The 11,594-nt window shown below is 39.9% G+C and overlaps 2 protein-coding genes across 2 annotated transcripts in view; one reads left to right on the forward strand and one right to left on the reverse strand.

Annotated features, from left to right (window-relative positions):
* The window catches only part of HDAC10 (histone deacetylase 10), an 84,761-nt gene that overhangs the window by 53,167 nt on the left and 20,000 nt on the right, over positions 1 to 11,594 (forward strand). The window lies entirely within an intron of this gene.
* Positions 528 to 9,864, reverse strand: SELENOO (selenoprotein O). Its single transcript, XM_063307910.1, has 9 exons — positions 9,394 to 9,864; positions 7,378 to 7,581; positions 6,756 to 6,936; positions 5,990 to 6,120; positions 5,091 to 5,371; positions 4,747 to 4,897; positions 3,192 to 3,377; positions 2,706 to 2,862; positions 528 to 2,429 (listed from the first exon to the last, which is right to left on the reverse strand). Exons 1-9 carry the CDS (start codon positions 9,846 to 9,848, stop codon positions 2,223 to 2,225), a joined length of 1,953 nt encoding a protein of 650 aa, XP_063163980.1. The 5' UTR covers positions 9,849 to 9,864; the 3' UTR covers positions 528 to 2,222.

The following is an 11,594-nucleotide window of genomic DNA, read 5'->3' on the forward strand; positions in this document are numbered from 1 at the left end:
GGCTTTTTTCTACACTAGACTTTCTTCCCTTTTCTCATCTTTTCAATCTTTCTCCCCATCTTGTTCTCTCTTCTATGGAGTAATGCCTGGGTAGACAAGGGACAGTGAGTGGGTTATTGATGATGCTCTACAGGGCAGTGTTTTTCAACCTCAGCAATTTTTAAGATATGTGGACTTCACCTCCCAGAATTAATTCCCTAGTCAGAATTCTCAGTCCTGCCCAGAGCAATGCAGCCCCAGTAATCAGTAAAACCTTCCTCTTAGCAGGTTTCCCAAAAACATGTTCTGCAACATCATTCTAACTCTGCTGCATTTACACAAGTAGTCTTCAAGGAGTATGCAACCCCAGCAACCCCTTCTCTTTGGGAAATAAAATGAATTCCATCCATTCAGGCCTATCAACATGGGATCAATTTACTACAGTGCCATTCAAAAAACTAGGAATTTGTTGCACATGATAAATTTCATCTATTCCATCTCCTGATTTCCTTACTCTAAAAAATAAAGAGACAATCTTTGCTATAAAAATGATCAAATTCATTTATTTTCAATTAATATAGCTCATGGTGATAGCTTGCAGATTTATGATGAAAATCATAGCACTCATTTAAAAGACAGAGTGCAATACTTAAAGCATAGTAAAAACATTCACATGGTGCATTTTTATTGCCAAAAAACTGAAACCCAAACCCAATAAAATTACTTGAGTATTTTCATCCACATATTTTGTCCTATTATGTTTTATTCAAACAAGTACCAAAAGCAAAGCCATAAAATAAGACCTTCTAATAGTATGACTTAATGGAAAAGAATAGTCCAGATTGTTATTTTTCAGAATTTCTCTTCTATCTATTTGTCAACTTCTCATCAATATAATCAATGAATTCATTATTAAGGCAGAAAGAACACAACATCTCCTTTGAGATACATCACAGCTCCAATCAGTGAAAACATGACAAAATGTCCTCTAACTGCAGCCATTGCCAGTCACCCAGTGAGACACTTATTGTAGTGATATTCTTCAGTAAGAGAAGGTATGTTCTTATCCAGTTACTTTGCTGAATGATCTTTAACTAAAATATATGCTGAATGCTATGGTTAAATGTAATTAAAATATAATTGGGCAGTAACCCCAAATAGCAAAAAGTGGAAAAATGGAACTCTCCTGAGGTAGCAAATTTGAAACACAAAAAATACACAACTCATACAAAATGCAACATTGGAACGGGGAAGGCTTGTTTAAAATCAGCCATTTATATTTTCACCTACTACAGCAATATAGCTTAAAGGTGCCCCTCTGAGCTATATTCCTTTAATCAGCGGGCTAATAAATCACCCCTTGAGGACAGGAGTAGCAAAGCTAAATTCAGTTTGTTCATCTATCCAACAAGTAATTGGTGCCATTAACTTTGAAAATCTATTTTTTGGGGAGTAAGGTGTACAGTGTTCCTCATTCAGTGAAAGGAACTGCATGCAGAGACCCAGAAAGCAGAATACAGCCCTGAACCAAAAGCAAAGAATAATTTGTTGTATGCTTCCTAATCCACAAAGAGATGGAGATAGCAATTCAGGTTTCTGGATGCACATCCATTTCTGTGTAGATTATCCTCACCCACATGCGATGTAGTTGTTGAAACTATTTTTCTGAACTGCACCTATTTGCTTTTTTACAGTGCAAAGTACTGCTATTTCCCTAAAGCCCAGTGATAATTTTTCAACAATCATGATCGAGTCACAAAGGTTCACAATGAACAACCCGCTTAAGTGAAACACAGCTTCAAAATCAAAGCAGTGGTGTGCTTAACCTCGCTCCCCACTGAGAGGGAATCAAAATATCCCCGCATAAGTAAAAATTAAAAACATGGCTCTGAAGCACTAGTAGCTCGTTCTCAGACAAAAATACACCCAGCGTCTGGGTTTCGTATTTTTATCTTCACAAACACAGATTTCATTTGGATGTTCACCAGCCAGTATGCATAAAAATATAATAGCACTTCTGCTCAAGAGAGAAGATAAAACTTCAACCTGCCCGGCCTCCCAGCACATGAAGTGGGTGCCTGGACGACTGATTGTCACATCTGATAAAATAAACGTGGCTCGGGTGAGACAGGAAAACATCCAAATGGTCTGTTTCAGACTTAATAGCACTTCTCTTGCACCTTGCTACCCTTTCCACCCACAAGAGCTTTGCAACCTCTTTGTGGAAAACTCTAGCAAGGCAGTTACGAAGATCACGTCACGCAGAGTTCAGAAGCCCATAGTGGAGGCTTACTGCTGTATGAGATTCTCCCCTGGGTTCCTGAGCTGCAGGTAGCAACGGCAGCAGCTGCCACCACTACGCCTTCTTCCTCATCCCTCTCCTCAGATACCTCCCCGACGTGTTCTGAATCTTCATATGGCCTTTCTAGGAGTTTCAAGACTTTTCTCACCTGCAGAGAAAAGGAAGGATACAAGACACCAACACAGGAATGAATGTGGAGTCACCCCCCTGCACCTCTCACAAGAATTTGGTTGACTGGTTGTATTGCTTTTTGTGGCAAATCTGGAATGATTTTTCTTGACCCTGGACTTGGGTGATGTGAATTATTGGTTGTTTGATTTTATTGTTGCTTGGTTTTAACTTCCGGTATGCCACCCAGAATCCCTGCTATGAGATGGGCGGGCAAAGAAAATAAACATATAAATATGGGGAAAGAACTGTTTACCTCCAGGAAGTCACCATTTTCTGCTGCTTCAATAGCATTTTGAGCAATGTAGTTTCTCAAAATATATTTTGGATTGTTGGCATTCATAATTTTCAGACGCTCATCATTCCAGGTGTCAGTATTACTGATGTGCTCCATTTCTTTTTCTAGCCTAACTCTGAAAGCACATAAAAGTGAGTGCCTAGATCACCACAGAGAAAAACCTAAAACGCTTCATTTAAAAGGGACTGTTAAAGGAAGGACAATAATTTGAATATATTCTAAAAATATGCAATACAGGATAAATCTCATAGGGCTTAGCTAAATAGGTAATATTAACAAGCGAAAAATAAGAAGTTATGTAATAGTATTAGACACAAACATTCATCACACTTCACAGGACAATGATGGAACTGTTATTAGGTAATTTCTAAACATATTTCAATAAAAGGAAAAAAAAACCCTCCACTAACATTACTAAAGCAAAGAAAATGTAAATAGCCTCACCTGTAATTCTGCAGCCAGTTTCTCCAGTTTCTTTTATTTCTACTGACTAAATCGGATGCTGTTAATTGCTGCAGCTTAGAGAACTGTTCTATTCGTTCCAATTCCTTATTGATATTGGACTTCGTTCCAATTAAGGCAAAGAGCTGTGGGTTAGACTGTGCTAACATTAGCATCATGGAAAGTTGTCTAGAAAAAGAAAAGGGGGAAACAGGAAAAAAAATGCCACTAGTTCCATATGATAACCTATCTTCAGGCATTATACTGGTCAAGATTTCTTTTTTATCCTTTTAAAGCAGTGTTTCTCAAACTTGGCGACTTTAAGACATGTGGACTTCAACTCCCAGAATTCCCCAGCCAGCATGCTGGCTGAGGAATCCTGGGAGTTGAAGTTCACATGTCTTAAAGTCACCAAGTTTGAGAAACACTGTTCTAAAAGCAAGTTTAAATAAAAGTGGGCAGACTTATATTTTACTGTTTTATCTGTACTTTCAACTCTGTAACATGACAGACAGCACCATTCCAGACTCTTCCCTCAAAGACCCTTAACATGCAAAAGGACAGTTTCCACCATGAATGGAACCACAAAGCAGGTTTTGCTTGCTTTCCTTGTATTGGTTATTCTACCCTATTCCCTTCTTCCCTTGATCTACATGTATATTCCAGCCAGGAAAAAAAAAATGGGGGGTATTAAATTCAGAAGCCTAACTCCCAATGACTCTGGGTGGCTTACACTTTAAAAAGTGAAGAACAATCACAGTTGAGGAAAAAGGTCGTATCTGGCCAGAAAAAGCATGCAGAAGACATCAAAAGAGAACTGGCCTGGTTCAGCAACCACCCTGCCCCAAGGTCTGGGAAAACCACTAGCTTTTCAAAACCTTCCAGAATACCACTGGAGGGGAACTGTACAGGGAGATCCTGTTCTGGAGGGTATCTATGAATTAGTTGCCCAATTCATCTTTTGTTTTCCCTTCTCCTTTTGTCTTTCATCTACACCGATTTCTTAATCCTGATATGCGCAACAAAAAAGTAGAGACCTTATGGCAGAGCCACTCCATCTCATCCCTGTCAATGCTTATGAAAGAGCATGTCCTATTATAAATTTGTAATCTTATATTATAAATGTGTAATCTTTAGGCCCAAGGGTGCTTGGAGTTAAAATGACATGTTGAGACTTATTTCTGTAATGTGGGTGGTTAGTAAGCATACCCTAATGTCTGCTAATTTCAACTCAAATTGGTTCTAGCGGTTAATAGCTTAAAATCTCCAGCTGAATATAAATTTATTTGATTGATTGACTTCTATAGCTGCCCATCTCAACAAGTAACTCTTGTCACTATATAGAAGAAAATGTTATTTCAGTCCCCTGGCCAGAACTCTAAGAACATTATAACAGCAGTGTTGTTCTTTGGCAGTCAATCTTCATGTTTATCTATTCCATAACTATACTTTTATATATAAAATTTGATCTGTCAACAATTATTAAATTACTCTTCTCCCCCAGAAACACTGACACAGCATCAATGCTCTCCCAGTGCTGTCCCATGGCTCAATATACCTGGGATCCATCTGAGGCTTATAAGCAACTTTCAGTTCCTCCAAAGATGCACACTGCTTTGAAATCTGATCTAGAAACTCTTCTAGTTTTAAAGGATCAGAATCCACAAGGAAAGAGTTCAGCAAGCGGAAAGTATTGGTAAAATCTGCACCTGTAGAACAGAACAAGAATGTTCAGTTCAGCCGTATCAGAGATTCAATTTTTAATTTCAGCTTTCTGTAATTGAGTTCTAAGTGTTTTGACATGTGTAATATTTTTCATGTATCAAAATTATCCAAATGCGTGTGGTCAAATGGATGATTTTGTTTTTTAGTATTCAGAATATGAATATAATACATACTAACCCGTGATGTGCATAGTCTCCAAGAGATCAACAATCAGCTTATCATCATCATCCAGCTGGAGCTGAATTAAACCTAGTTTCTTTCTCATGATTTGCAAATAATGCTTCTCAAATTCTGCATTGTATTCCTCCTCCAGAATGGGTATGCTGATTTCCAGTGGAAGTTCTGGGACTAAGGCTTCAGCAAATTTGGTTAGATTCCACTTACAAATCTCTGGTTGCTTATTATAAGCATATCGTCCTGTGTTATCAGATCCATTGCAAATATGATCAGGATCATACCTAGAAAAGATATAAGATATAAAAGATATAAAATTATACAAGACAATATGTAACTGATAGGGATAAACAGCCCAGTATCATTAAATACTGCAGGAAGCACTTAGATTAGATATTTGAAGATTGTACACATCTCTTTCCAAGAATAGTTAATCAAATATAAGACAGGTACAAAACACAAAGTTGCAAACGATAGGTACAGATGGAAGAAATTTCAGAATATTAAAATTGCCATCACATTCATTTTATCACTTTATCATCATACTCATCCAGATAGCGTTGCTATCCGAAGCAACGACTTCAACAGATACTTATATGTCATTCAGCCTTTCACTATGGTCTACTAGTTAGAGACAAGATCTTTTTGTAGCCCATCTCTCCACCTTATAGGAGGTTGTCTGAGTGGGATTTCTATATACAGAATTAATCATTTTGGACTAACTCCACAATACTTAAACATACTGCATGGCAAGAATACAATTTATCTTAAATAATAATTCAACATGCTTCAATTTCTTTCACTGTGTCCACTAAAGATTACTATTTAAAAAATATTGGAAAGAAATTGACTAAAATTGCAAGATAGCATTGATACATTTTATGTACCTGAGCTACACTAACCTGTCCATAAATCCAAAAGGTCCATAGTCAATTGTAAGTCCAAGTATACTCATATTATCTGTGTTGAGCACACCATGACAAAATCCAACACACTGCCATTCAGCAACCATCCTGGCTGTCCGCCTTGATACCTTAAAATATACACCAATTAGTTTTCAAGCTCTCTTAATCTGAATTGTATTTTGGAAGAGCTGTGTTGATAATAATATGGTAAACAAATGTGCATATTGAGCATTTTCTATTCTAGTATTCATAGAGTTTGAGATTTCAGTATCCAATAGAGCTTTAATTTTGGAAGATACCCTGCACATAGGCATCAGAGAAGAAAATGGTGCAGTGGGATCTTATTTTTTCCTGTATACAGAAATATAATTTCACTGGGCCATAAATAACGTTTTGTTCTTTTTGCAGGTCAACAACCTTCAAAAGTACTTTCCAAAATCTTAAATTATACAATTAGCACAAGATAAACTTGAAATGAAATGAGAATCTCAGGAATGTTCTGTTAAAACAAGAAAATACAGTAATCTGAAATAACACAACCCATACATTTAGAGATTGAGAAGTGGCCCGCTGCTATTTAAACAAGCTTTGTGAATAGGAATCTTCCTTTCAAATTCCTACTCAGAGATAAAGAACTGAGAGGAATTAGCCTAAAATAATTATAGTGTTAATAACTATTAAAAAGCCACCCTGAATGCCTTTGAAGGAGGGATGTAGATTAACTTAGTGAATGCTTTAAATTGTCAGCTAGCTCTCATCTTACCTCTTGAAAGAAAGCGGCATTCCTCTGAATATTATTGTCTGAGTGTGTTTGTAGAATCTCTGGATAGAAAGTGCTGATCACATAATCAAGCATTTGTATTCTAATATCATTTCTATTAACACTGGGACCTTTACGCCCTGTATATTCATCAGCAGGTTTAAAAATTTCAAATGATCCAAACCTGTTTAAAATAAGGGACTGTCAATTACTCACATCCATTCACAGGGTATCTAGATATTTCAGTAAGATTTTTTTCTCTGTAACTACTTCTTCAAATACATTTAAGTATAAAATGAAAATAAACTGCTGTCTGATATAATAATGATAAGAATTTCTAAATCTATTGCACATATAAAGAGATAGCTAAATAACGATTCAGAAATGAAACCAGTCATTGGGTTGCAAAAAATGCATCTTCCAAATATTAGTCTAACAAATAAAAACTAGTCATCGTAGCTTTGTGATCCCAGAAAACAGTGAAGCTGAACATTTACAATTTATCATGGCAGTAGGCAAAAATCCTGTGTACCTGATTAACTGCTATCCTGGTAGCAATTTATCCATATCACATTCAGTTATAGAGAACATCAAGTTTAATATTATATCCAACCACAACAATTACCTAATAAATGTTGGTGCTATTCTTAGTACAACTGTACACTTTTCTTTTTTGGGATTCCCATCATAAAATATATCCCGAATAACTTCTGAATCCGATGTTACACATGTCCCTGCTCTGGTTGTTGGTATTCCTAGATGAAACATAGCTTCACTGCAAAGGAATTCTCTTATGCTTGATCGTAGAACTTTACGACCATCCGCTTGCCTGAAATAGTAAAATACTATTTGTAAATATAATATAACCTCAAAGCTCAAAACTGAACATAGCAGACAGGGCCAGAAATCATCCTACATATTAAGAATTCTTTATGGCTCACATAACCAAAATGAATTTGTTACTTTAAATATTTAAATACTTTAAAAAGTATTTCCAACCTAATAAGTATGAATGTATGCTTCAGTAATCAATTTGATTACTCAAGTTTGAAACAGTAATAGTGTACAACTGTGGAATGACCATTTCTGACATTCTTCTAGAAACACAGCTGAAAACAGAAAACGGTAAAAAAAATATGGGAGAAAAAAGAGGGACACCTAACAGACTTGGTAGATCAGAATCACAGAGGCTTTTAAAAAAGATTTGGTTCCCACATCACACTAACTTATAATGTAATTTGTTAATTTTGATGTAGCATCAAATTATAGCTTATAATTTAACAAGTGCAAACTCAACTTGGTTGATTTATTTGGTATCCCATAGTTAAATAAACTACAGCTTAGTGTGATGTACAAACCCCATTAAAGAGGGCTCTTTTTGACAGCAGACAGATTAGTGCTGGAAAATATATAGGAATAGAATAATCTTTCCTTCAGACATTAGCTCTAACAACCAAAAGGCTTTGTGCTTTTCACTTGTACCCCAACCACATTTCCTACGTCTTTCCTTTTCCACTTTCCAAAGGGCGAAGGGATGGAACTGCTGCAGAATGTGATTCAACAGCAGTAGAACTCTGAAAGTACTCCTAGATACAGACAATATTCTTTCTGCAATGTAACAAAAAAGTCATCTTTTCAATACTACACCAAATTTGGAGGCATACTAGATTGCCTTAACCCCCTTGGCCCCAACTTGGCAGCAGTAATTAAGAAATTAAACAAACATAGGCACCAATTTATGGTATAAATTCTAAATAGTCAGAAAGCAATTTCATTTTTAATAACCTTCCTTAAAAATCCACAACCTAGGAGCTTAGCAAACTAACACAAGATTGACCTAGAAGCTTCCAGCATTAACAAATGACAGACTAAAGTCCAACTGTGACCTATTTAGTATCTGATGGCCACAGTATTGATTTTTTTGTAGCCCATCTCTCCATCTTGCAGGAAGTTGTCACACTATTGATGAGTGACAGCTTCCACACGTGTGGCTTATATAGAAACAACACATTCAATCAAACTACAATAGATATATTTTGACCTCGATACAATTCAATCCTATACTTTATTCAGGGGAAACTATTCACCTAGAGAAAATACAAAGGCATGCAAATCAAACCTTGCCTGTTTGGAAAAAGAATTCTGTGTGTGTAACGGAGATCACAAACCAGTTAGGGAAGTGAGAATAAATCAAGAACTGGAAAGAGACATCAGGGCCTCTGAGTCCAACTTCATTTTGTTCAGCAATCTAAATTAAAGCATTCCTGACAATTAACTGCTTCAGCCCATAATTAGCTTCCATGCCTATTTATTCAGAGCAGTTCAGTAGAGATGACAAAGGCCCTGGCTGAGAACAGGAACCAAATCCTATACAGCAGGGTTCCTCAACCTTGGCAACTCTAAGCTGTGCGGACTTCAACTTCCAGAATTCAGCTTAGAGTTGCCAAGGTTGAGAAACCCTGCTATACAGAATCGTAGAGTTGGAAGAAGGGACCTCGGAGGCAATCAAGCCCAACCCCCTTCATGCTGCAGGAGTCACCGCACCTCATGAAACCCAAGTAGCTTCTCCCTCTCCCATGCAGTCCAGCAGCTGGGGAGCCCAGCTAATCCCCCACCCCCGTCACATGAAGCAGCTCTTTACCGGGAGAAAGGCGTGAGTCCGGCGCCCTTGAGCTGGATCTCCCAGCGCTCCCCACGCGGGTTTAACACCTCCCCCAGATAGATGGCCGCGCCGTCGCCAAGCTGCCCCGCAAAGCTGCCGAACTGGTGGCCGCAGTAGCAGTGGGCGGCCGGCTCCGCTCCCGGCAGCAGCTGGTTCCCGCTGAAGCAGAGCGCGGCCTCCGATTCCTCCTCCGGCGTCTGCGGTTCCCTCAGGCCCAGCAGAGCCAGAGCCGGCGCGGAGGCGGCCACCAGCCGCGGGGACTGCACTGGCGTGGGCCGCACCCGGGAGAAGCAGGCGCCCGGCACGGGCCGAGGGACGTTCTCCTCGCTCGGATCCAGCGGCAGAGCCCGTAGGGCCCGGTTATCGAACCGCACAGCGCCGAGCCACCCCGGGGCCGGGGCCGGGGCCGAGGCCGAGGCGGCGGCTGCCTCCATGCTGACGAGGGGACGCGCGACCCCCAGCGACCGAAGAGGCGACGGTTACCACACGCAGCTGCGGCCATCCACTGGCCCCGCCCTCTCCGCCACCGTCCCGACAGTTCGCCTGTCATGCAGCTCTTAGTCCCGCCCACGGCTTCTCCACTCAACCTATCCAAATTCGCCCACAGCAACATGCCTCCGGCTTTCACCCTATCACGGTACTGGGAGACTTAGCCAATCCGAGGACGGGGTATATAAACCTAGAAATAACAACAACAACAGAGAGTATCCCTCGATTTGCCTGTCAATTTAGGGCATTTCCGGATCCTCACTGATGAGTCCTGCCATCAACCCGCCAGGGCTGCGCCAAGAGGCCAGTAATGCAGAGAGGCTTAATAGAGGTGCAGTAGTGGCTGGTTAACCCAGTGTTTCTCAAACCTGGCCACTTTAAGATGTGTGGACTTCAACTCTCAGAATTTCCCAGCCAGCATACTGCCAAGTTTGAGAAACACTGGATAAAACTATACGGTCGTGGTCACATCTTCCTTAGCTGTTGCATAACCATGCCTTGCAGCCCTTTTTATCTGGTATGTCTGCAGCTGAGCAGCCTACACTCTTAAAGTAATGCTTTATCCCCTTCTCCCAACACATTTGTCCCCTGGATGCAAAGTAGGATGCTTCTGAGTGTTGTGGATGTGGACGCAGTCAGAGGTTGGGAACTGTGCAGTTCCCCTTGGCTGCTGCAGAACATGCTTCCTCAGAAAGGGCCTTCCATGGCCATTTTGGCTTGGGCTGCAGAAAAGACAGGACCCCTGGCTTTCCCAGAAGCATGTCCCTGCATGACCACAGCTTTCCAAAGTGTTGGTGAGGCCTTCTATAGACTCCTTAGAAACACAGCAATCCATAGAAACTATTGCAAAGATAGACAATTGGGTGCCCTTTTGAAAGAGTGCTAGATCTTTCCAAAAATGGCCAGTTTTCTCAAAGTCTGGGAAATGGATGGATGGCTAAGTGAACTTTTCAAAGCATCCACCTACTATGGGTGTCTGCAGGACAGAGCAAAAAGCCAAGATGGCAGGTGTAACTTGTAATCGAAGTGTAGAGGTTGCATGCATGGACAAAAGGATGGAGCTTCAACTGTACAGTTGTGCCTTCCATTTGGCCTTTGGGCTGAACCCTGCCACTTATAGTCACTTGATCCTGTCTCTAAGTGGGGTTGTTTTTTATTTATTTATTCAATTTGTACGGCTGCCCACCTCAGCAAGTGTCTCTGGGTGTCAAACAATTTTAAAATAAATTAAAAACGAATTTCCATCATAAATACAAAAATTAAAATACACAGCAGGAATCCATCTATTGTTTCCCTTAACCTCTGCATTAAAACTGTAAGGACCCCCTCACTCACCAGCTTTATTATTGTGGCCAAAAAGAACTTGACTGTCACACTTGGCAAATGTTATGCTGATGTACTCTCTCTCTCAGGTCACACACTGATGGATTGCATTTCAACCAGCCATCCGGTTATGCCCTTATCAGTCACTAGTTAGGATGTGGCTTAAGAGCAATCCATACAAACCATTGCAGTCCTTGGTGCTGAGTTGGTTGTTTGCTTGCAGATGTTTCGTTGCCCAACTGGGCAACATCTGCAATGCATTGTCCATACTAGTGATAGCTAGCGTCATCCAGCCATCACTGGAGTTATATAAAGCCTATATAAAATTCACATTTCTGGTATCACCATACAATTACCACTGGTGTGGA

The sequence above is a fragment of the Candoia aspera genome, chromosome 7 (assembly GCF_035149785.1).
Source record: "Candoia aspera isolate rCanAsp1 chromosome 7, rCanAsp1.hap2, whole genome shotgun sequence".
NCBI lineage: Eukaryota > Metazoa > Chordata > Lepidosauria > Squamata > Boidae > Candoia > Candoia aspera.